Source organism: Miniopterus natalensis, chromosome 3 (assembly GCF_054644295.1).
Source record: "Miniopterus natalensis isolate mMinNat1 chromosome 3, mMinNat1.hap1, whole genome shotgun sequence".
NCBI classification, from domain to species: Eukaryota; Metazoa; Chordata; class Mammalia; order Chiroptera; family Miniopteridae; genus Miniopterus; species Miniopterus natalensis.
In genome coordinates this window covers 100,407,564-100,433,825 of record NC_142083.1, presented here as the reverse complement: position 1 = coordinate 100,433,825, position 26,262 = coordinate 100,407,564, and the positions used below count along the sequence as shown (strand labels likewise).

General features: G+C 48.5%; 1 protein-coding gene across 1 annotated transcript in view; it reads right to left on the bottom strand.

The window, feature by feature from the left end:
• The window catches only part of OTOA (otoancorin), a 51,915-nt gene extending 35,850 nt beyond the window's left edge, over positions 1-16,065 (bottom strand). Inside the window, 8 exon segments of the mRNA XM_087815180.1 lie at positions 5,344-5,447; positions 8,698-8,933; positions 11,339-11,470; positions 13,765-13,852; positions 15,340-15,367; positions 15,481-15,511; positions 15,603-15,631; positions 15,970-16,065. Coding sequence (XP_087671306.1) covers positions 5,344-5,447; positions 8,698-8,933; positions 11,339-11,470; positions 13,765-13,852; positions 15,340-15,367; positions 15,481-15,511; positions 15,603-15,631; positions 15,970-16,060 — 739 coding nt within the window. The 5' untranslated portion in view covers positions 16,061-16,065.
• Between the last annotated feature and the right edge of the window lie 10,197 nt (positions 16,066-26,262).

The window sequence follows — 26,262 nt, the reverse complement described above, 5'->3', positions numbered from 1 at the left end:
CATCAGTAGACGAATGGATAAAAAAGTGGTGGTACAGTTACATGATGGAATATTATTCAGCCATAAAAAGGAATGAAATCTTGACATTTGTAACAACATGGATGGACCCAGAGGGCATTATGCTAAGTGAAATAAATCAGACAAAGACAAATACCGTATGATTTCACTTACATGTGGAATCTAAAAAACAAAATAAATGAACAAACAAAACAGAAACAAATTCATAGATACAGAGAAGAAATTGATGGTTGGGGGATGGGTGAAAAAGGTGAAGGGAGTAAGAAGTACAAGTTGGAAGTTACAAAATAGTCATGGGATGTAAAGTACAGCACAGGGAATATAGTCAATAATATTGTAATTGCTATGTATGGTGTCAGATGGGTACTAGACTTATTGGAGGGATCACTTCACCAATTATATAAATGTATAATCACTATGCTATACTCCTGAAACTAATATAATATTGTATGTCAACAGTAATTGAAAATTTCTTTCAAAATTTTAAAGAGCAGTTATGTCCAGGATCTAACTTTAAGTTTCCCTGAGCTAGGATTGGCCGTCATTGCACCAACCTCCCAGTAAATGACTTCTATAAATGACCACACTGCATCGTCGTTGGCTTTGGAGGGGAAAAGGACTCACAGGGTGCAGTGAGTCAGTCACAGGGAGCTGGTGCGGGAAGCCGTGGGCAATGACGTGATGTCACCACTGCGTGGGCTGAGTCACATGGACAACAGGGTGACCCCCACCCAGGAATTAGCGCTTCGGGGAGAGCATGGGATCCCCCAAATGGAGACTCTGGACCATTTGACTTGGTGATGAGAAGGGTGGCTCCAAGGGGCTAGAGAACTTGGGAGGGAAAACCACTAAGTTCACCAAGGACTACACTGAACTATTCATTTTTAATTATTATGCAAGAGCCACATTTCCGCAGACCAGTGATCCGGAAGCTGGGGATATTTTAACACCCAAAATATTTCCAGTTACCTCAAGGAACTTCATGAAAAATAAAAAGTTTAAAGTATAGGTAGAATTCATTTTCATTGACTTTAGTTTAATAATAAAACATCCTACAGGAATTTTAGAAGAACGGTCTGTCTCTGATTAAAATGTGGCAATGAGGGTGAGTGTGGAGGTAGCTGGCTCTCTCGAGGCCTCAGGGTGTGAGATCTAGGTTTCTAGAGCCTGTCACTCTGCCTCGGGCAGAGGGGATTTTGTGTACATCGAAAACATCGATCTGCATGTCGTTTAGTCCTCCTATGTACACACCTCAGAGCTCAGCTCCAGGAAAACTATTGACTAGCACTCCCCACACTCCAACCCCAATGCTGTCCTGTGTTTCCCCAGCCCGCCAAGCTCATGCCCACCTCCCGGCCTTGCGTCTGCTGGGCCTCTGCCCCGAATGCCCTTCCTCCAGAGCCTGGCAGGCCTGAGTCCACTTCCCAGTTTGGTCTCAATTGAAAGGTCAGGTCTTCTCTGATTCCTTAGTCCAGGGCCTGGCAAACTCCAGACCACCTGCAAGCTTGGTTTTTGCGCTTTTCAGTAGTTGAAAGAAAAAAATCAAAAGGAAAAAAAATATTTTGACGCATGAAAATTATATGAAATTCAAATTTCAGTGTCATTAGTAAGGTTTCATTGGGACACAGCCAGACATCTATCATCTATGTCTGCTTTCGCTGTAACACCAGAGTGAGTAGTTCAGAGACCAGAGGTCCACAGAGTCCAAAATATTCACTCTGTTGCTCTGTACAAAATGTTTGGGCCAAGGCCTGTTTCTCGCTCCCTCTCTCCCCCTGCCTCTCTCTCACACTTGTTTAAGCATTTTCTCCACCTACCCTCCTACAATAAAGCAAAAGCTACGTGAGAGCAGAGACTGTGTCGTGTTCCTCTGTGTCCCAAGTGGCTGACAGAAGGTAGGCTTTTAAAAAGTGTTATAAAAGTCTGTTCTGTCAGGATTCACAAGATGGGGGCATAGGTAACCGTGGTCCCTGCAGCCTCCCGCAACCACATCAAAATTACAACCAAAATACAGAACCACCATCATCAGAACCTCCTGAAGTCTAGCTGAACAGAAGCCCTACAACCAGGGAACTGAAGAAGCACTGAGAACAGTAGGAGGGGCGGACATGCAGGCAGATCAGGGCTAAGTTGCATAGACATGGCTGCGGGCCCACACCTGGTGCCACGGTTTAAACCTGGGAGGGACATCCCAGTGGTGGGGGTTTCCCGGAGGAATGAGGGGTCCCAGCCCCACATCAAGCCCCCAGCCCAGGGCTCCAGGGCCGGGAAGAGAAGTCACCACAACTTGGGGCTGTAAAAACCAGTGGGGACTGTGGCTGAGGATCGCGGAGGCTGCGGGAGTCCCAGGCTTTCCTCTTAAAGGGCCCGCCCATGGACTCACTCAGACGCACTCCCTCTAAGTCCCAGTGGGCAGCAGCTTGAAGGGAATCTGGGACACTCAGGGAGGAACTAACTTGCCTGGAATCAGGGAGAGGGCTGGAGGGGCAGCTTTCTCCCAGACAGAAGAGCTGGCAGAGGCCATTGCTCCTTTGACAAGCCCTTTCCCTGCAGAGCCAGCAGGCAGGCGCTTTTTCTGAGTCTCCATCAACCTGACACACCTTTTGCCCCACCCTGGTGATTCCCAGAGACCCCACCCCTCCCTACCTGCAAGCTCATCCAAGCCATTTCCAGTGGCTTTTCTATGCAAGTGGCCTCATGCTTACTTTCCTAAAATCTCTCAAACAAGCAGTAGTGTGCCCCATACGGCTTGATAAGTGGCCCCAGGCCTGGCACTAGTGGCAGCCTGCATTGGTTCATAGCTTGACCTCTCCTGGGCACCTCTGAGCCCAGCACAAGTAGTAGCCATCTGTGGATTGCTGTGTAGCTCATACTGGGTGGTCCTGGGCAGGGCACAAGCAGAGGCTGACTTTGCACCTCCTGGGAGGTCCCAGAGCCAGTGCACCTGGTGACCACGCTAGATTACAATTTTACTGCATCCACGAGTGACACACTCAAGGGGCAGACTTGGTGAAAACCAAAGTTCCACTGAAATAAATCCTGCTTCATAGGATTGTCTTTAGCACAGCAGCTCCTCAGCTGTAGTTGCAGCTGGTCCTCACAGCCAATTGGCCTGAGGGTCAGTTCCTCCCAGTGACACCAACAGCAACCAAGGCTCAACTACAACAGGACGGTGACCACAGCCCACACAGGCCCTAGAAGGCCCAGCTCAGGTGACTGGGGAGGCTAAGCCACTGGACCCCACAGGACACCTACTACACAAAGCCACACTACAAATTCCAGGAGACATAGCAGCTCTACCTAATACATAGAAACAAACACCAGGAAGCAGCCAAAATGTGGAGGCAAAGAAACATGTCACAAAGTAAAGAACAGAAGAAATCTCGAGAAAAAGAGCTAAATGAAATGGAGTCAAGCAAGCTACTAGATACAGAGTTCAAAACAATGGTTATAAGGGTGCTCAAGGATCTTAGTAAGACATTTAAGGAAACTAGTGAGATCATCAATGGCATAATCAAATACCAGTCAGAAATGAAGGCTACACGAACTTAAATGAAGAATAATTTACAGGGAATCAACAGTAGAGTAGAGGACACTAAGAGTCAAATCAGAAATTTGGAACATGAGGAAGCAAAACACATCCAATCAGAAAAGAAAAAGAAAAAAGAATCCAGAAATATGAAGATAGTGTCAGGAGTCTCTGGGACAACTTCAAGCGGCCCAATGTTCTCATTATGGAGGTCCCAGGAGGAGAAGAGAGGGAACAAGAAATCGAAAACCTATTTGAAAAAATAATTACAGAAAATTTCCCCTACCTGATGAGGGAGATAGACTTACAAGTCCAGGAAGCACAGAGGGTCCCAAACAAGAGGAACCCAAAGAGGCCCACAGCAAGACACATCATAATTAAAATGCCAAAGGTCAAAGACAAAGAATCTTAAAAGCAGCGAAAGAAAAGCAATTAGTTACCTACAAGACAGCACCCATATGACTTCCAGCTGATTTCTCAGCAGAAACCTTGCAGGCCAGAAGGGAGAGGCAAAAAATATTCAAAGTGATGAAAAGCAAGAACCTACAACCAAGATGACTCTACCCAGCAAAGCTATCATTCAGAACTGAAGGTCAGATACAGAGCTTCACAGATAAGAACAAGCTAAAGGAGTTCATCACCACCAGACAAGTATTACATGAAATGTTGAAGGGTCTTCTTTAAAAGAAGCTAATGGACAAAATAAACTGATGAACAAAATAGACCCAGAGACACTGAAGTGTACAACAGATGGTCATATCTCAGAAGGAAGAGGGAAGGCGGTGGGGGGTGGGAAGAGATTAACCAAAGAAGTTATATGCATATATGCATAACCCATGGACTCAGACAATAATGGGGTGAAGGCCTGGGGAGGGGTGGAAGCGAGGTGGCGGGGGTTAATGGGGGGTGGATGGGACACCTGTAATACTTTCAACAATAAAGATAAATTTAAATAAATAAATAAATAAATAAGTTTGTTCTGTTTATATTACCGATGTTAAACATTCAACAAGGTATAGCTATGTAAAAAACTGTTTGCATTAGTAACCTAAATCTACACAGCCATTCTTTTTCTACATTGCTCTTTTTTTCAATTGTGGTAAAATATGCCTAACATAAATTTACCATATTAACCATCTTGAGTGTACAGCTCAGTGGCATTAAGTACAGTCATGCTGTTGTGCAACTATCACCACCTCCATCTCCAGAAACTTCATTTTGCAAAACAGAAACTATGTCCCTATTAAACACCAACTCCCATCCCCTTCCTCTCAGCCCACACAACCACCATTCTCCTTTCTGCCTCTGTAAACTTGACTCTATGTCCCCACTAGAGGGACACACTGGGTTTTTAATAAACATCTCTCAAATAATGGATCCTGACCTATTTCTGCTTTGGTTGCCAAGAAGCTTAGTGCTAAACTTCTGTGCTTTATTTCCTAGATTTTCCTTTAACACAGGTGATTTGGTATAATTTTTGAGCCTATAACCTTACTCTGAAGGTTCTCATCAAGTCTAGGATGCTACCATTTACACCCGACAAAGAAGCCAGGCGGCCTGGCAACTGTGAGAGACGAAAACGCCCTTATTCCATGCCTGCACAGGTGGAGAGTGCGCTGATGAAACGGGCACATGTTTTACTCCATGAGCCACACCAACCTCTTTCTGGAAGTTGGGGGAATGGCAGGTAAAAATCATGGATGACGCTGAAGTCAATCTCGGTCTTCAGGGACACAGCATCTGTTTATAAGGATGGGCTCCCTGTGAACTGCGATGCCATCTGAGAGCGGGCTCACCTGTGGCGTTGGCAGACGCCTGCAAGACCCCTGTCATCCAGGAGTACAGGGCTCGCTGGGAATGGGCCGAGGTTTTGTCGTAGAGGTCTTTGAACACCGCAGACCTAAAGGACACAAACATGAGTGTCAATTAAGGAAGGGACAGGTGAGGGCTGCCCTGAGGAGGGTCCACACAGCTCACGCCCCCCAAGCTCTCATGTATTAGAAACCCTCCTGCCACTTCTCCTCTGCCCCTCAGCTAGACACCTTCCCAAGACTGGTCTCCACTTCCTCACCTCCAGGTCACTTTTTTTTGGTAACAGCTTGATTGAGATTATAACTCACATACCATGCAACTTTCCCAGCTAAAGTGAACACGCGATGGTTTTCAGCCTATCCACAGAGTTGTACAACCATCACCACAGTCAATTTTAGAACATTTTAAGCACCTCACAAAGAAACCCCGCACCCTGTAGCTATCACCCCTTAACCTCTAGCCACACCCACTCCTACAAACCACTCGTCTACTTCCTGTCTCTATAGGTTTGCCTCTTCTGGACATTTCAGATTAATGGAACCAGACCATTGTCTGTCACTGGCTTCTTTCATTTGGCATGATGTTGTCAAGGTTCATGCATGTTGTGGCATGTTAGTACTTCATTCTTTTTCACTGCCAAATAATATTCCACTGTCTGGACAGAACATGTTTTGTTTATCCACTCATCAGCCGATGGACATAGAGTGGTTTCCACCTTTGTCTGCTGTAAACATTCGTGTAACACATTTCTGTGTGGACATGTGTCTTAATTTCTCTTGGCTACACACCCAGGAGTGGACTTGCTGGGTTAAGTGGCAACTGTACATTTAGCCTTTTGGGAAACTGCCAGGCTGTTTTCCGAAGCAGCTGCACCATTTTATGTTCCACCAACAGTGAGTGAGGGTCCTGATTTCCCCACGTCCTCGCCAACACTTGTCATTGTCCGATGTTTTGCTTACAGACATCATCTGGCTGTGAAGTGTCTGGGTCACTTTTAAGCCACTGAGATCTGGTCTCCTCAGTACCACACCACTCCTCATGACCCAAGTCACCAGTGACCTCCTTGTTGCCATGTCCAGTGGTGCCATTGGGTCCAAAGATGAGTTGATCTTTCACAGCACTTGACACCAATCACCACCCGGGTTCATCCTGCAGAACAGCCGGGTCTCCTTGTCTCCGTCTTCCTTCACCCCACCTGCCACCACTGAAAACCAGTTCACCAAATGACAGATGACCAGCCTTTCCTAAGCTTAAACTTCATCCTTGCCACCCTCCCAGTCATTTCAAAGTGCACAGGCAAACCTTCCCTTAAGTCCATGTCTTCTTTCTGTATTTTCCTTTTCATTTCCTTCTCTGTGTTTGCTGTGGTCTTGTTTTTCCAGACCTGAGTGGGTGAAAGGGGCAGGACACAGACAGAGGTCTGGGAAAATGGTGAACATCCTTCATGGGGAAGCTTGCCCATTGGCAAAAATGCCGGCTCTGGCATCCCCTAATAGTCTGACCTGGGGGGGTTATTTAATCTCTGCGTGCCTCAACTCCCCCATCTGAAAAACGGGGATGGGGTTAATGACACCACCCTCACAAGGGAAGGATGGGAGGGGAGTGTAGCGAGAACACAAAACTGGGTTGAGCTGAGATGAAGGCGAGGCCCATGGGGCCACCTGGGAACCCGTCTCCTCTCTGGGCCTCAGATTCTTTATCCGTAAAAGAAGGGGTTGCTTAGACGACGCCCAGGAGGATGTCTTCAGTGGAAGTGGGGCACATTCTGGACTCCCCACTCAAGAGCTGAGAAACGAGTCGGGGCTGTTAGACCTGCATTACTCTGTTGCAGGGTTCAGAGCCTTCCCCCGACCCGGCTCTTATACGGGGTCCACGTAACGTTTTTGTAGCAGCCATCCATGCCCCTCTTTCTTCATCACAGCCCCTCGGTTATTCTTGGAGAAGCGTGTCCCCCATTCTTGGTCCATCCACGTTGGTTGTGTGGGACTGTCACCCACACCGAAGCCATGCAGCCCGTTGGACCCACTGACAACAGTGAGCGGGTCAAGGCTGGCACAGGACCCAGTCTGGACCAACGAGAATCGGGCCTAGGACTCCCAGGTGCTCGGCGTCTGCTCCAGGCCTCGCGTATTCACCCGTCCCCACCTGCCTTCTCCCCTCGGCCATGCACGGGGTGTCCCAAAAACAGTAACGCACTTTCACAGCTGAGAGCTCAGCTGGTGTTTCTGTGTTTTCAGCCAGAATAAGCTTTGAACAAGGGAAATTCATCCTAAAATGCTACCGCAAGTTTGAAAACGCAGTTGAAGTACAGACGCTGCCTTTACAGCGGTGCCTCGGTTTTCCAGCATCTCCACTGACAATTCGGTTTACAAACGCCGTACGCCCGGGAGGAAATGCTTCGGTTTCCGAACCCGCCTCGGAAGTCGCACATGCCCCGCGGCTCCCGCTGCGGGCAGGGTCCTGAGGCCCAGCTGTCGGCCGTGGATCCCTCGGTTTCCGAACGTTTCAGAACCTGAATGGTCTTCCGGAGCGGATCCCATTCGAAAACCGAGGTGCCACTGTATATATTCAAAGCGTGTATATACACTTTTAGGGGGACGTCCTGTGTGTACACACTTTAACAGCTGACAATTCACCTAACTTTCACTCCTTTTCAGGTTTAACTGACTGGAAATAATGGGTGAAGCCAGACTAAGCTGTGAACAAAGAAAATTTATCCACTAGACTTTTTGATGGGGACACATAAAAGATAAAGTTTATGGTACAAAACTGGGAACAGTTGACGAATTGAAGGTACACAAATGCTGAACAAAATGACCTTTTTTTTTTAATCCTTACCCGAGGATATTTTTCCCATTGCTTTTCAGAGAGAGTGGAAGGGGAAGGGGGGGGAAGGGGGGGGAGAAAGAGAGAGATCTATCAGTTGCCTCCAGCATGAGCCCTGACGGGGTTGGGAATCAAGCCTGCAATCAAGGTATGTGCCCTTGGCGGGAACTGAACCCAGAACCCTTCAGTCTGAGGGCCGAAGCCTAACCATTGAGCCAAACCAGCTAGAGCCCGAACAAAATGATTCTCGATGTTTGCAATTCCATTGCTTCGTGTTATCAGCAGTCCCTGGACCAGAACGGTCATCACTTTGAAAATAGGCATTGACCAAAAAAAGTATTCATTTCTATAGATTCTTTTAAATTTTGAAAATGAACTGTATGTTCATAAACGCTGACTTTATAATCATTCAAAGTGTGTACACATTTTGGGGGACACCCTCACTGCCGCCTTGAGCTCTCAGAGCAGCCTCTGCGCGGGGAGCGGAGCGGAGAGGCGGGAGGGTCACTCACAGGTTCCTGAAGGCGTCCTCTCGCAGGTCCCGGGGGAGCCTCTCTGCGACGCTGGGCTGGAGGAAGCTGCCCGAGGACCCCCTCAGCACCTTGCCCAGGACCTCCACGCACTCCAGGGAGCTCAGCACCTCGAAACACCTCTCCAGCGTGATGAGAAACAGGCTGCGGTTCACGCCCGGGCTTTGCAAGGCTTGTTTCCGAATCTCTGCCAAGTCAATGACGACGTCTCCCAGCTCCTAAGGGAGTAACGAAGCTAGGGCTGTCCTGAGAGCGGTCCCTGGGCTTGGACGCCCCGAAGGGACCACACTCAGCAGCAGTGAGGAAATCAAGGACCACTGTTCAACACCATGCTATGTCAAACCTTCCATGACTTTCCACCTGCTCCCCCCACACTCTGCAGTTTGTCGCTCTGAGATACCCCATGGCTGTCACACCTCCGACCCTTGTTCTAGCTGGAATCCCCTCCCCCGCAAGTCCTTGCCCCAGCGAAACCCAGCTCATCCTTTATGGCTGAGCTCAGTCATCACATAACCGGCGATGTCCTCTCTGCTACCCTCCCACTTCAGTCAGATCAGTTCTCCCTCCACTACAGGCTCCCAAGAGCATCTTGAACCAAACTCTGAGCATTAGAGATGCTCGTGGGGCTCTTTCCTCCAAGCCGGTGGTTCTCAACTCTGACAGCACATCAGCACCAGCGGGGCGGGGAGCCCAGCACCACCGTGGCATCTGATTTAACCGTCTGGAGTGGAGCCCTGGCACCTGATTCTAGTGTGGGATTGAGCCCGGAGTCCTTGAGGCCCAAGCCAGGTGCCCAGTGGAATGCCCAGTACCTAGACGACCCAGAGAAATAACCTGTTGAATGGCTGAATGCATGAGTGAGTGGGTGGGTGAATGAGTGAATCTTGCGGACCATGGAGCACAGTAATGCTGACAGGGTTTACTCACAACCTGATTGGGCCCTCTGTCAGTCACCTAATGCACCCTCCCAGAATAACAGCCACCATTTGTGAGCACTGACTTCCCACCAGACATTGCGCCCAGCACAGAGTAAACCTGTCTTCTCACAGATCCCCACAGCAGACCTCTAGGGTAAGCCCGTGGATCCGAGGGTCAGACATTCTTAGAGTCAAATCCCAGGCCCTCCGCTTATTACCTGTGTATCCTCTAGTCCACCTTGAATGAGACCATAAAGGCAAGGTGCTTGGTAAGCATCCCACAAACGTTATGTGCTGTTATTAACTCAATACCACAGGGGATGAAAACAGGAGGGAGTGAGCAACCTGCCCCAACGAACACAGAGCTGGAATCAGAAGTGAATCTCAGCCCAGGCCCAGGCTTCTAACCGACCTGCGGCCACTTACTATGGGGCAGAAGCAGTGCAGCTGCTGAGTGCAACTTGGGGAACCGTCAGCAGGGCTCTGCGGACAGAATTTAGGGCATCTGTAAACATCGGGGAAACTGCGCCCTCTTTTTCACTGCCACAAACCTGGCCACTGCCTGCGTCTGTGGATACAGTGCCACTGGGGCACGTCCACGCCCACTCACTCACCTGCCACCTGCGGCTGCTTTCCTGCTCCAGCGGCAGAGGGGAGTAGCTGTGACAGAGACTGTGTGGCCTGCACAGCCTAGAGCACTTACCGTCTGACCCTCTGCAGGAAGTTTCCTGGCCATTCCCTCAGAGCAATACCCGACCCACAGAAAACCCACAATGCACAGGAATCGGTATCATTTTCACGAACCACTATCCCCATTTTTGCCATAACCTGGCACTTCCTTTTCTATTATTTACTTCATATTTTCTTAACATGTTTTTATTGATTTGAGAGAGAGAGGAAGGCGGAGGGAGAGAGAGATAGAAACTTCGATGAGGGAGAAACATCGACAGAGACCATAGCCCAGCATGTGCCCTGACCAGGAACGGAACCGGCGACCTCTTGGTGCACGGGTCATCGCTCAGCCTGAGCAACACCGGCTAAGCTACTTCTTATTTTTTTAACAAACTCTTTTTTTTTAAACTTAAATTCATTTCAAAAGGAAACATTACATTTCTACCACCAAGCTCACAAGTTTGGTGTGTCCATTCTATTTTAAGCACAGACTTTAAAGTAAATCCATGATTATGAAAATGTTTAAAGGGTTCAGCTCCTTTTGGGAAACACTGCTCCACACGGACCTTCCTCTGGAAAGAAAACTCGGAACCTCACGTTTCCGGGTCCCACAGATTGTCTGGGTCTGAGGCCTTGCTTTGCCCGCACGTCACCAGCTTTGTTTTGTGGAAACGACCTGCTTCTGCTTTTTGTCTCCCCTCCAGACTGTAAACTCCTTGAGATCAGGGACAGACCGTCCTCTATGCCTGAACCCGGGGCTGCAGGTGACAGCCACCATCTGAGCCTGTTTACTCAGCCAAACCACTGGAGCCCTCGGTGCCCTCACCTCTCAGTAGCCATAAGAATGTGGCTCATTAGGCTCTTCCTTTGAACTTCAGAGAAAGTGAGAAAATCTAGGTCCAAAGCTCCCAGGGGGTTGGGGAGAAGGAGACAGGAAGAGGTAAAGAAAGTCAGAGCCTGAGTCAGGCTCCATCGGCTTCAGCTGAGCAAACGCCAGCGGGCCCTGGACTCCCCCCGGTGCCCAGGAGTCTCACCAAACGGTGCTCCTTGTCTTCCCAGAGGAACTTCATGGCCGTGCGGAGCTGCTGGGCGTCTGCTCCCCGCAGGTCCTCCAGCAGCCTCTGGGGCTGGTAGAGCAGCTGCTCCAGGTGGTTTTCCACGGCTGCCTGGATTCGGGGTGTGGGGAGTCAGGGAGGGCGCGCGGAGCGGTCAGCACCACGGCCAGCAGCCCAGCCGGGCCACCTCCCGCCCTGCAGAGGCCGCCAGCTGGCAGCCCGCACAGGGTAGGCTGGCTCAGAAATCTTCCGTTAGCTGCCAACATTTAAAAGAGGGTATTCTTCACAAAAATTCAGAGTTCCAACTTCTCTTGGAAAACAGAAAGACCTGGCAATGCTGGACACACGTCCCCCCCTGGTGATAATCAGCTCACCGCCCACCCAGCCAGCCGACTTCTCCAATGCCTGCCTGGTCCCCGGAGGGAATTGAGGGTTCAAGTCCAGAAAGTTTACCCCAGGTGGGCACTCTCCCATGCCCAAGCTACGAGTGCAAGACAAAAATTCAGGGAGCATGAACAAACTCCCTCTGGCAGCCTCTCCTGAAAGAGATCTCCTCTGCTACATGGGGAATTATTTTCTAAATCTCCCTTAAATAGAGCTGCTCTAAAAGGGCAGCTTAACATGATGTCACAGGTAAAAAGTGGGCTCTAGAGCCAGACAACCCGTGTGCAAATCCTCACCTTGCCACCTACTAGCTGTGTGGCCTTGGGCAAGTTACTCAACCACTTTGCTAGATAAAATACAGGATGCCTAGTTAAATCGTAATTGCAGAGAAGCAATGAATAATTTTTTAGCAAAAATATATCCCAAATATTGCATGGGACATGCTTACACTAATAAAGTCAAACTTCACTGAGAATTCTGTATTTTTTATTTGCTAAGTGGGCGACACTACCTCTGGGCCTCAATTTCCTCAGCTGAAAATAGAGACAACAGCAGGTAAGGTTGTTCCGAGGATTAAATAAGCACGTAGTTTGTTCGCTAGCCCATAGCACACAGCGAGTGGTCAGCGACTGCCGGCCACTATTCTTGGTCCTAAATGAGTTGAATATTTACTCTCTCTTCCCTTAGAATGAAAGGCCCACCTGGGTAGTAACACAGCTGCTTTGCTCTCCTCTGAGTCTCCAGTGTCTAGCACTGTGCCTGGCAGAAAGTAGATGCCAGTTAAGTAGCTATTGAGTGAATGAATGAATAACAGTATTATTTATTCACTCATTCATTTGCTCAATATCTGCTATATGTATATTTACATATATATATACGAAGACAGATAGTTGATCTGCTAATATATGAATTTCATGAGAAACCACAGCGCTAGAGAGAAAGGCAGGCATTGCTCCTCTTAACCTGCCACAGGCTGATGAACAGCAGGGAGAAAGCAGACGCCGTGAGGCCGGCAGCTAGCGGGGACCCCGCTGAATGGTAAGGACCAGCTCTCTGAGGGTAGGTCAGACGTGAATGTTGGTTGATATTTTCATTTTCATCAAAAAGGAAGTGGACATGGAAACAACAGAGATGTATGTCAGAACTTCATTCACCCATGACACGAATTCTTTGCTGAATCAGGTAACAGTTCTTGAATCCTGGAAGAATATTTCCCCCATTTTCTGTGCTCTTCCCAGTGTAGTGGCAAAGACACAACCCACCGGCCCCCGCTGCCCGTGAGACACAGGTCCACTGCCATCAGTGGATGTGTTACTTTTTTCTCATAGCAGAGTTAAAAATGAAGGAAAATATTTCTTGGATGCATGACTGAGATACTGACAATTACACCCAGAGACCCACTCTCCTGCTGTCCCTTTTAGCAATAGAATCCCACACGTCTGAGCTGGCGCATGGCCTCTGGGAAAGGACTGCCGTGAGATGTGACCATGGACTGGGGGCCCGTGAAAGGCAGGCAGAGGGAAGTGTGGGACGCGCAGGTCACATCCTGAAAGGAGGGGAGACACCCTCACCTCCTCTTTCCCAGCCCCAGCCCCCGCCATGGGGTGGAGCATGGACGTGCTGTTTCAGGCAACAGCTCCCTGGAGAATGACAGAACCAGCCAGAAGGAGCCTGCGCCCCTGGAAGGTCTCTGGAAATAGATCCCCTCTGGCTCTCCCACTTAGCTGTGGGCTATTACATAAGACAGAAATAAACCAAACTGTGAGAGCGCTGTGATTTGGGGTCTCCTTGTTATGGAAGCTCAGCGTACACCCTAATACACCATGTCTCCACCAAAGATGGAAAAGTAAAAGCTAGGCAAAGAACTCGTATCATGTTTTAAGAAAAACTGGACAGAACATGCTTCTTTGGGGGAGTGAAGACGAGCTATACGCCTAGCCCACTTCTCCGGCCTCCCTGGCCTGAGCTTGCAGTCCCTGGGCACACAGAGGGGAACGTGGAGGATGGGCCCCGGTACCCACCTGCAGGCTGGGGGCGGTGAAGGCGGCATTCCGCGCATTCAGGTAGGCCAGGACTCTGTGGGACAGGTCTGCCGTCCACGTGTGGGCGCTTCAGTCAGAGACAGATGGGAAGAGGTCATGACGACGGTTCCCCTGTGACAGTAGTTCTGCTGCTAGCTGAGCGACCAGGGGATGGCGTCCAGAGGATGGTGGGGTGGGCTAGGGATGCTAGAAACTTCGTGTGTGGAGGAAGGAGGCTAGCTGAGCTGGCACAGTGGGTGGGGTCAAGGGGAGTTTCCGATTCTAGGAATCTGCCTGGGTCCCATTTTCCCAGGACAATCATCAGTGTCTGAGCTATGTGCAACATTCTAATTCCCACAGCAATCCACTTAAATCAACTGCCGTTCAAACACACGAACCTAGAAAGCTGTCCTCACTAAGTGAGGTTTGAAAACAGGTGCTGTGTGTGCCCTGGCGGCTGGAGCGGCGCTGTGAGGAGCGTGGGCTCGAAACCTGGATTTGAATGCTGGCTCGGTCACTCAATTGTGTGGCCTTAGGTTATTTATTGAATCGTCTGTCCTGTGCCTCAGTTTCCCTTTCTATGTTATACAGCTAACAGTTGTGAGGATTCAATTTGCTTACACAGGTAAAGTGCTTAAAACACGCCCAACACATAGAAAATGCACAGTTCCATTCACAGTAGCCCCAAATCAGAAGCAACCCAAACATCCAACAACAGGCGGAAGCTCAACAAGCGTGGCACATCCCCTCGGCGGAATGGCACGCGTCCATAAGACGGGATGAGCCAGGAGTTTGCTTCCAGATGTGGCCAAGTGGCTGACGACAGGCAAAGCCTCCAGCTGTAAGCCAGTAGGCGGTCTTTCATAATCCCATTCTTGTTACAGTAGTGAGGAAGCACATAAATAAATGTTTTAGCCTGAGAGAATATACCCAAAACTATCTGCTGGAGCTCTCTTAGGGAGAGGAGTGTTAGTGGGATCTGTTTAGCAAGCTGGGTGCCCTATCAAGAGGCCCCACGGCCTCCGTTTCTTCTTCCTCGGAGTCCTCGCCGTATCAGAATTATCTGCTAGCACTGGTCCCTCCACAGGACTCTCCAGTGCCCTGCCTCGGGTCCAGTCCCTACCACCGGCCATCTGCAGTCCGTAAGGACACGAGGGTGAAGGCAATGGGCAGGGAGCCAGGCTGCTGGACACACACTGCAGCTCCACCACGTCCCTGCTGCATGGCCTGGACGCACCCTCCCCGGGGGGGCCTGTGTCCTCATTCTGTCTAATAGGAGAATAGTAGGGCCTACCCTGGGGTGCCTGTGGGGACCAGGTGTGTTTCCATGCATAAAGCACTTAGAACAGTACCTGCCACATAGCAAGCTCTCAATAAAGGTTAGCTCCCACGCTAGGCCAGAGAGGTATAAAAGTTTGCAGAACAAATGTGTCTACTTTTTAAAAAACATGCTTGTGCTTTGGTTGACATTTTTTGTAGTAAGTATGTGTTACTTTTTACAATTAAGAGACTTTCACCAAGAACTTTTATTAAAAATCTATTCCACCCCCGTCCCTCCCCTCTAGGGCAGGTTACCTTTGAAACTGTATGAGGTCCAGCAACGCTACAATGGGAACAAAATGAAAAGACAACTTAGAAAGGAGCCCTCCAGAGAGATCACAGGCAGGTGGGTGCGCAATTCTCATAAGCAGCAAGCGGGGGCGGTGGGGACATTACCATTCAGATAGTTTCCATCTATTATTTCTTCCTAAAAGGCAAAGAGAGACTGTCAAGTATCACATCCAAAAACTGGCAGCTCCAATAGAGGACGTTTGGGTTAAAAAAAAAGAAATACTCACTGCCATTTTTTGCAACAACGGGTGCAAATCTGTAAGAGAGCCAATGAATGCATAACTAGAATTGAACTGTGTGACCTTCAAAGATGCAAACGTGGGTTAGGAAGAGTCCCCCTAAAAATCAGCTGTGAAGGAAATTATAGGGGGTTTTAATTATAGCCTCACCTACATGTGCCCAGTGTGAGAAAACCTTGGTTTGAAAACCCCTCTTAGAATAACCGTGAAAATCCTACACGCATGGGCTCGGGCATGCACACTGTACACACACTCCAGAATATCTACAGTATCACATCCCTAAACCAACCCACCCCCTGCGCCATCCCCTAAGATGTGTGGAAACCAAGACAGACATCCCCCCCTTGGGACTTACCCTGCCTGGAATTTGGAACTCTGAGACTTGCCACTCCATGGCTCAGAAAAAGGGAAAGGAGAAGAGCATATGTCCCAGGTTCCCAAGACATCCTCCTGTAATTAATTCAAGCATAGAAATAATTCAGGTTTGATTATTAAATATATTAAGAAGATTCAGGAGACAAAAGGGAAAGACAAATAGACTCAGAATCCCTTGAGAGTTTTTTAAAAATAATTTTAAAATTCCAACTACTATGCTCCATCTAAACCCCTATCCTACTCTGAGACACAAGCATCTCTCCCCCATTCCCCTCAATCGAGCAAAGAGAAGTGCTTAAAATCACGGTCTCTGTTATATCTGACAAAGGGTTTATATCCAGAATATAAAAAGAACTCTTGCAATTCAGTTAGAAGAAGACAGCCAAGGGGAGAAAATGGAGAAAGGATATAAACTTAAACTTTATTTAAAAAATACAAATGCCCAGTAAGCACATTAAAGATTATCAACATCTTTAGTTATCAGAACATGCAAATTTTACCCACAATGAAATACCTCTACACACCCACTCGAATGGCTAAAGGTTTAAAAGACCGATAATACCAAGTGTTGGCGATAATGTAGAGCAAGAACTCTTTTTTTTTCGCATTGATTTTTTTTAGAGAGAGTGAAAGGGAGGAAAGAGGAGGGAAGAAAGGGAAAGAGAGAGAGATCAATTGGTTCCCTCACACAAGCACCCCAACCAGGGCCAGGGATCAAACCTGCAACCCAGATACATGCCCTTGACTGGAATCGAACCCGTGACCCTTCAGTGCACAGGCCGACGCTCTAACCACTGAACCACACTGGGCAGGGCAAGCAAGAAACCTATACATACGTTGCTGATACAGCCACTTTGGGAAACTATTTGGCAATCTTGTCTTAAAAGTTAAATATACGATACTCTGTGATCCAGGAATTCAATCCCTAGGTATTTACTCAAGAAAAATTAAAACATATGTCCATACAAAGACTTGTACAGTTCCATTCATAAGAGCCAAAAATTGGAAACAACTCAAATGTCCAACAACAGGTGAAAGATTAAAGAAACGCAGCATATCCATTCAAGGGAACACCACTAACAAATAGAAAGGAACAAGTTGGGCTTTTGCTTCCAGATATGGGGTCACTGGCATTAGATAAAACCTCCTACTTTAAATAATTATAAAACCACCCAAAATATATGAACAAAGGTTTTTAGACATTGGACAACAGGTAACACAAGACTGAGATTCCTGAGAGAAGGGAAATGGAGATAACAGAAAATATATATTGGTCTCTGTTACTGGTTCCTGCTCCTAAAATCCTCATAATTTTCTGGGGGACAAGAGCACTGGGAGCATCTTCTGTTCCATTAAGGTGACTCTAGGTGGGATCCTGGATGGCTTCCAGATGGGAGCTGCTCACCAGAAAGACTAGGCCAGGATTAAAAGCTTGGAATGTTCAGCCCTAACCCCGATGCTCCAGAGTGGGGCTGGAAATGGAAATTAATAATTGATCATGCCCAAATGAGGAAGGTCCCAATAGCAGGTGGTTCAGAGAGCTTCCAAGTTAGCAAATACATCCACATTGGGAGGGTGTGCACCCCAACTCCACATGACAAAAGTTCTTGGACTCAGGACCCTGCCACACCTTGCCTTTCGTACCTCTTCATCTAGCTGCTCATCTGTATCCTTTATCATATCTTTTAATAAACTGGTAAGTAAACAGAAGTATTTCCCTAAGCTCTGTGAGCTGCTCTAGCAAATTAGTCACACCTAAGGAGGTCCAATCTATAACCAAATCAGACAGAAGTTGGGGGTAACCTGGGGACCTACTCTGAAATGGGGTAAAAGAGGCTTTGTGGGACTAAGCCCTTAACCTGTAAGGTCTGATATTATTTCCAGATAGACAGTGTCAGAATTTAGTTAAGTTGTAGGACACCCAGCTAGCCTCACAGAACTGCTTGGGGGGGGGGGGGACTTTCACACATTTGGTGACCAGAAGTGAAGTGTTCTGTGTGAGTGGTAACGGAGACACACAGGTGAAAGACTCACAGGAAAGAGAACAAAGAAGGAGGTGAAGAACTCGGATATTCCCTACTCAAGTTTTCCTTTATACAAAAACAAACTGAGCTCTGTAAGTCCCAAAGCTCACTATCTGGGGTCTCCAGACCTCAGCACAAGGAGGGAGAATCCCAACAGAGCCCACAGGTCTCACTGAATTGAGGAGACAGTTGGAGAGAAAAGAGTTGCAATGAGAGAAAGTTCTGGAGATTTGCAGAAATGTCCGAGTCTTTGGCTGAATTTTTGTCTCTCTATGCCTATACATGTAAGAAGCAACCTGAGACTCTAGAAAAAACACACCAATAGTAGGCAGAACAATCCTTCAAGCTCACGCAGGGCAGAAAATAAGTCCTACCATCTGGAGTGGAAAAATCTCCAAACATGTGGGGTATTAAGGAAAGTGAGCCTGGAAAGAATCAAATTGATTCCAATTAACTGGATTACATCCCAGAAAAAATCCAAACAATATTTAAAGAAGTATCATAAAATCCAGTAACCAGCAATGTAAATATTCAAAATGTCCAGTATCCGATCAAAAATTACCAGGCAAAGAAGCAGGAAAATATGCATCATTACCAGAGAAAAAACCCAATCAACAGAAACAGATCCAGAAATGACAGAAGATCAAATTAACAGACAAGGATGTCCATTATAAATATACTCTGTAGGTTCAAGAAGGTAGAGAAAAGTATAAATATATTAAGGAGAAACATGGAAGATACAAAAAACTCAAATGGAATTTCTAGAAATGAAAAATACAACATCCAACATCTGAAATGAAATATACACTGGGAGTGGTTAACAGCAGATTAGACACTGCAAAAGGAAAGATTGGTGAACTTGAAAATCATAGCACTAGGAAATATCCAAACTAAAACAGAGGTGAAAAAAGACCCCCCAAAAATCTAAGAGAGCCCTGGGACAATACGAAACATTTAAAATGTATGTAATTAGAGCCCCAGGAAAGAAGACTGGGACAGAACAAATATTTAAAGAAACAATGGTCAAAATCTTTTCAAGTTTCATAAAACTAAAACCCACAAATCCAAGAAGCTGAACAGACCCCAAGCAGAAGAAACATGAAAAAAACCACAGAGGTGCATCATAATTAAACTGCCAAAAAACACCAATGACCAAAAAAAATCAGTCTAGAATATATAAACAATTCTCAAACTGAACAGTAAAAAACATAAACAATCCAATTAGTAAATGGGCAAAATATGTGAGCAGACAGTTCACCAAAGTGGATATCCAGGTGATAAATAAGAACATGAAAAGACATTCTACACCATTAGTCATTAAGGAAATAAATATTAAAACCATAACATCATTATAGATCTATCAGATGGCAAAAAAAAATTTTTTAAGTGATAATGCTAAATGCTGGAAAGCATGCAAAGAAACTGAATCACTCAGACATTGCTGGTGAGAAAATAAAATGGTGCAGGTATTCTGGAAAGTAGTTTATAAGTTTCTTATAAAACTAAACATGCATTTAACATATAGCCCAACAACTGCACTCTTGGGAATTTATCCCACAGAAATGAAAATCTATGTTCACATAAAAGCCTGTGCACAAATGTTTATAGCAGCTTTATTCATTATAGTAAAAAACTGGAACCGATTCAAATATCCTTCAATTGGTGACTGGTTAAACAGACTGTGGTATGTCCACATCATGCAATACTACTCAGAAATAAAAAGGAACAAATTATGGATATGCAGCAATTTGAATGGACCTTAAGGGAATTATGTTGAGTGGGGGGGAAAGGCAATCACGAAGGTTACACACTGCAAAATTACAGGATTGAAAACAGATTAGTGTTTGCCTTGGGGAGAGGAAAGCACCCAAAGGAAAATATCGTATTATAAGCAGAGAAAGAGAAATAAACTGATTTAAGCAAGAATATGGATGCCCTCAAAAATGTAATGCCAAATAAAAGCCAATCCAAAAGAGTACATATTGCATGACTCCATTTACACGAAATTCTAGTTTAGATAAAATAACCTACAGTGACAGAAAACAAATCAGGAGTGCCTGGGACACCAAGAGGGACAGTGGGAGGAGTTTGTTTCGAAAGAGCACAAGGAAGCTTTATGGGGTGAAATTTCTATATCTTAATTGCAGTGGCTTTTATACAGATACAGACATACATTTATCACTGAACTGTACACTTTAAGCAGACGTCTTTTATTTTAATGTCAATTACACCGCACAAAAGTTCATTTCAAAGGAGAAAGGAAAAGCATGAACTGAGGAGCCAGACTGCCTGGTTTGAATCTCATCTCCACCACTTACTAGCTGTGTGATGTTGCACAAGTTACTTAATCTCTCTGGGCTTCTGTTTTCTCATCTGTAAAATGGGGTAAATAACGGTCCCCACATCATAGTGTCGTCTGAGGATAAAATGAGTTAATAGTAAATCACTTAGCCCTAGCCACTGTGGCTCAGTTGGTTGGAGCATCGCCCCATATACCAAAAGGCTGTGGGTTCAATTCCAGGTCAGGGCACATATGGAAGGAAACTCATTAATGTTCCTCTCTCTCTCTCTCTCTCTCTCTCTCTCTCTCTCCCTTCCCTTCTCCTTAAAATCAATAAGCATATCCTCTGGTGAGAATTTTTTAAAAATAGCAAATCACTTAAAACAATGCCTGACACAAATAAAGCTCTCTATATATGGGTTTATTAAACAAAACAAAAAAGCCAGACTGACATTTTCAAAATTCAAATCATGGAATGTCTGTGGAAATAATGTTCTAGAAACAAGTGAGATTAGGCCATTGTTAAGCACCTTGACTTTTACTTGGAGGGAGATGAGAGCCACTGGAGGGACATTAGCTCAAGAGCGAGAGACATGCTCTGACATTTTAAACCTGGGCCAGTCACACGGATGCTGTGTTGAGACTGCTGCGGAGTGGCAATGGTTGAAGCAGAGAGCACCAATAAGAGATGACAATGACAGTCGTGGATGGCAGTGAGGGGGTGAGAAATGGGTGAGTGCTGCAGGTGTTCTGAAGGTACAGCTAACACACTGGAAGTGGACGTGCTAAGCCTGAGAAGCCTCCTAGGTATCCGAGTGGAGACAGCAAGTGGGCCTTCTGGTCTTCGAATCTGCAGCCGGGGAGAGCTCCAGAGGGGAGCGATCCATACAGAGCACTCAGCCCTTATTCAAACCCATAATGCTGATGAGACTACCAGGAAAGTGCCCGAGAGGAGAAACCAGGTGAGTTTAAGGACTGAGACCAGCGCATTTCCTTTGTTAAGATGTCAGGTGGCCCAGCTGGGCGTGGCTCAGCGGTTGAGCGTTGACCTAGGATCCAGGCGATGGGGGTTTGATTCCCAGTCAGGGCACATGCCCGGGTTGTGGGCTCGATCCCCAGTCGGGGGCGTGCAGAAGGCAGCTGATCAATGACTCTCTCATCATTGATGTTTCTCTCTCTCTCTCTCCCTCTCCTTTCCTCTCTCTGAAATCAATAAAGATATATTTAAAAAAAAAAAAAGATTTTGTTGGGTAAACCAGGTACAACCAGCAAAATCAAGATTGGGCGATTCCCCAAAACAAACAACCTATTTTCTTTAGCAAATATATTGCAAAGAGAGAAAGAGATACAGAGAGAGGAAGGAACTATGAACTTAAATAAATAAATAAAAAGCCTTAGCTGTATCAGCGGCTTAGAGACTACTTGGATCCCGATTAAAGCAAACCATAAAAACAAAAATTATGAGACAACTGGGGAAATCTGAGCCCTGACTGAATATTTAGAGATTTTAAAGAATTATTGTTAATATTTTTAAGTTTGGTAACAGAATTGTGGTTATATTGTTAAAGGAGTCTTTTCTTTCAAAGGAGGGATGTTGGTTTGCAAACTGGCCCCACATGCGGAGGGCAAAGAAGAAAAAGACAGGCCACTCCAGATGGGCAGGTGGCAGTTTTATAAGCAAGAGAATGTGCTTCCTGGGATTGTCTTGGGCAGCCACAAAGATGAGATCTCCACCCCGCCCGCCAGAATCTTAAAATTTTATACAGAGGCCTTAATGGGGTTCAGTCATATATTCAGTCCAGAGGGTCCAACAACACATGGCTCTCTCAAGGCTGCATCCTTGAAAACTGTGGGACCCGTGGCGGAATGTACATTCCAATGCCGGGGAGGTGAGGAACCTCCGACTGCCCGGGTCCAGCTCTCAGGCCAACCGTGGTCCTGTCTTCTTGATGACCTCTCCAACGAGGGGTCAGCAAGCTACAACCCAAGGGCCGAATTCAATCAGCTACCTGGTTTTGTGTGGCTCGTGAGCTAAAAATGGTTTTTACATTTTTAAATGGTTAAAAAAAAAATCGAAAGAACAATATTCCTTCAGACATGAAAATTTCATGTATGAAATTTAAATGTTAGTGCCCATAAAGAAAGCTATATTGGCACACAGCCGTGCTCATTCATTTCACATTGTCTGGGGCTGCTTTCACTCTGCACCAGCCGAGCTGGGAAGCAGGGAGAGCCCCGTGGCCCACAAAGCTGAAAATCCTTACTCTTTGCTGAAAACTGCCAACTCCCTTGCAGAGCTGCATACTGACATATTTACAAGCGAAATGCGATGTCTGAGATGGCTTCGAAATAACACGAGAGGGAGGAAGCAGGTGGGAGACAGGTACAGACGGAAAATGTTGGTTATGGGTTGACAGTGGCAGCCGGGTGATGGGTACATGAGGTTCATATATTCTTGTGTCTACTTTTGTATGTGTTTGAAATTCTCTACATTAACAATTTTTTTAAAAAAAAAAGCAAAACAAAAAAGACTGCCGTGTTTTGAGTAAAAGAGGGTGGATAGGTGAGGAGGAACGGGAATGGGGGCTGAGAGGAGTGGCCAGAGGGCCAAGAGGAAAACAGGAGAGGATATGGTGTCCTCAAGGTCAAGTGCAGAGAGGGAGAACCCTCGGAGCTGCTCCTGGGTCAGGTCAGATGAAGTGTGGCAATTACACAATGCTTGCCTGACTCTCCGGCAGCCCACACCTCAAATACGGATACCCGCTCTTAACAGGAACTTCATGGGAACCCCAAAATGCACAGCCATGTCTTTCCAGACTATTCCAGAGGCGCCCAAGCGGTCTTTCATACAGATCTCCCTGGTATTGTCTAGCCTGTTGTGCAAATAGATTCTTTATCCCCCAAGGGGGCTTCCACATTCAGCTTTGGAAACAGTTATGCTCATTCTACTGCCCAGGACAAAACAAACTCAAACTTTTGAAACCTCCAGATGCCAAAAGCTGAGCCTTCCAAACTGGATTTCAAAGCACTCTGTAGATGGGTTCTGACCCACCAATCCGGCGCCCAGGATGGTCTTTTCAATCTCACACAAACTCTTACTGGGTTTGCGTCTTTTGGGCTCTGGAGAGCCTTGGGCCCTGTTTTCTCCCTGGCCTTTGGTCAGCTGCCCTGGGGCACTGGCCTCAGTCACAGTTCTCCGGTTTCCTAGACAATAAAGCTCCTTGTATTTCTGGCTACAGCCTCCCATTAACTCTACGGAGAAGTTTACAATTACTGACACCGACACCCATTCCAGCGAAGCCCCAACCCATTGGTTTGAATTAAAAGTCCTTTAGGTCACTCTTTTTTAGGAGATTGGCCAAAAGGATTGAAAGGCTGGAGCAGGGCAGTGGAGATTAGGGAGTCAATAGCTTTCTCCATGGGCCCCACCCCTTTGCTAGCAAACCACCGCCCTCCCACCCCCCAGCAGACCAAAGGGTGGAAATCAGGCAAGGGCTGCCTTGTTGGAACCTACAATGAAAGCGCAAAAGTAACCACGAACCTTAAATGAGCAGTTTCCTAAGAAAATACAAGCATTTGGATGAGCAGGGAGACCAACTGTCCGGTTTCCTGGGACTGTCAGAGGGGAACCAGGACATGTTGCTCACCCTATGGATGAGAAACATTTCATTTTCTATGAAACTTGCAAAGATACTGGGAGGTTCCTCCACTGCTGGGCCTCCCATTCCAGACACAAACCAACAATTCACAATGACACGGAGTTTTACCGTCTGCAAAGCAGCTCCATTTAAGGTCTGTACCGTGAACACATATATATGCACCTGCAGAAACCAACTTGGAGATTTTCCACCACCACTCCCCCTCAAAAAAGATAGCATTTTCATCACTAAAACACAAATGAGCTAACTTGTCCAGCTGGTAGGATACCTGGCTGGTGGAACTGGATTTGGATTTTACTTCTAACCTTGGTGATGGAATGGCCGTGCTCCCAGGGACTGCAGAGCTCCAGGAAATGAGCACTTTCTGAACTAGAGGCCTGAGGCCTGAGGTCCTGTCCCGCCCTGCCCCTGAAGGTGAGACTCGGCACAGCCATTCCTCTTCCTTTCTTTCTCTCCAGAGAACACATTGGAAGGCTGGAGATCCCATAATGAGAGGAGAGAGAGAAAGAAATGATCTCACTGAGCATCTACCATGTGCCAGGCCCTGCCTCCCAGCTGCTCTTTCTACCAGCCCTGAGGGTTAGTCTCAGGAGGAGTTCTGTGGATGTGCAGAGATCACACACCAGGCAAGCGGTGGAGAGGGGTCCCGAGGCACAGCAGCCTGACTCCCTGGTGACGAGAACCCAGCAACCACTGAATGAGAGAGAACTCAGTGTGTGTCCCTGTACACGCTCTGTCACTTCATTCTTGCAGACTCCTTGAGGCCAACATTACCATTATCTATTTCACAGATGAGGAGACGGGTTCTGAGAGGCCACGTGACCTACCCCAGGTCACACAGCTACAAAGTGTCAGGGCCAGATCCCAAGCAGAGCTAAAGGATTCCAGGCATTTACCAGCTTTGCTCTCTGGCCTCTCTGCTCAGCAGCCCGAGACCGAAGGCTCCAGGCGCCTGGTGCCACCTCAGGGACAGGAGCCGGGGCTCTCATCCTTTACTAGCTGTGTGCTGTTGGGCACATTCCTTAACCTCTCTGGGCTTTCGTTACCTCCTCTGTACGACGGGGATGGCAATAGTAACTCCCTCACGAAGACCATGAAAACATTTTCAGAGTTTTCTCCAATGCATTGCTTTCCCGGCATCTCCCCATTTCCTGCTTACAGACCAGAGCTAAGCCCGCACCGCGCAGAGCAAACTCAGTGGCCAGCGGCCTCGTGGTCGCTGCTTTGGCCGGAGACGCCTCACAAAGCTGTCGCTGCTGCGGCTGCTGCTGTGGAGGGGGTCGCATCCCTCTCCTGGAAGTTTCAGCCCCCCCCCCCACGGACGCCCCCCTTCCCGGCACCCTAAAGCCGCCGTACCCGCCCTTTGCCCCCCGTCACCTGCCGCCCCTGCCTGCTTTGTGTCCCCGTCCTGGGAGGCCCCGCGGCGAAGCCCAGCCCGCAGCCCCCGCGCCTGGCCCTGCGGGTCCTCCCCTCGGCCCGCGCGCCTCACCTGCGGTGCCCGCTCCGCCGCTCGGAGTCTCGGCGGAGGCGTGCGGGGCGGGGCGGGGGTGAGGGGCGGGGCGCAGGGGGGCGGGGTGAGGGGCGGGGCGCAGGGGGCGGGGTGGGGGCGGGGCGCAGGGGGCGGGGTGAGGGGCGGGGTGAGGGGCGGGGCGCAGGGGGCGGGGGTGAGGGGCGGGGCGCAGGGGGCGGGGTGAGGGGCGGGGTGAGGGGCGGGGCGAGAGGGGCGGGGTGAGGGGCGGGGCGCAGGGGCGGGGCGGGGTGAGGGGCGGGGTGAGGGGCGGGGCGGGGAGAGAGGCGCGGGGTGAGGGGCGGGGCGAGAGGGGCGGGGTGAGGGGGTGAGGGGGCGGGGGCGCAGGGGGGGCGGGGGCGGGGCGGGGCGCGAGGGGGGGCGCAGCGGGCGGGGAGCAGGGGCGGGGCGAGGGGCGGGGCGCAGGGGGCGGGGGGAGGGGCGAGAGGGGCGGGGCGCAGGGGGCGGGGCGAGAGGGGCGGGGCGAGAGGGGCGGGGAGCAGGGGGAGGGGGAGGGGGAGGGGCGGGGGGAGAGGGGCGGCGCGAGGGCGCGCGGGGGGGCTTGGGGGGTTCAGGGGGCCCGCGGGGGGGCTCGGGGGGCGCGCCCGCCTGCGCAGCACCGCCTCCCGCCGAGGCGGCTGGGTGGGACCCCGGGCGCCCCGCGCAGGCCCGGGCGCGGACCCCGCCTGCGTCCCGCGGCTCCCGAGCTCCGGGGGAAGGAGCGTGAGCTCGGGGGACGGCCCCCCGCGGCCGCGGCGGGGCGCTGCTTGGCCCCGGATTCGAACCACCTGCTAGTAAAGGT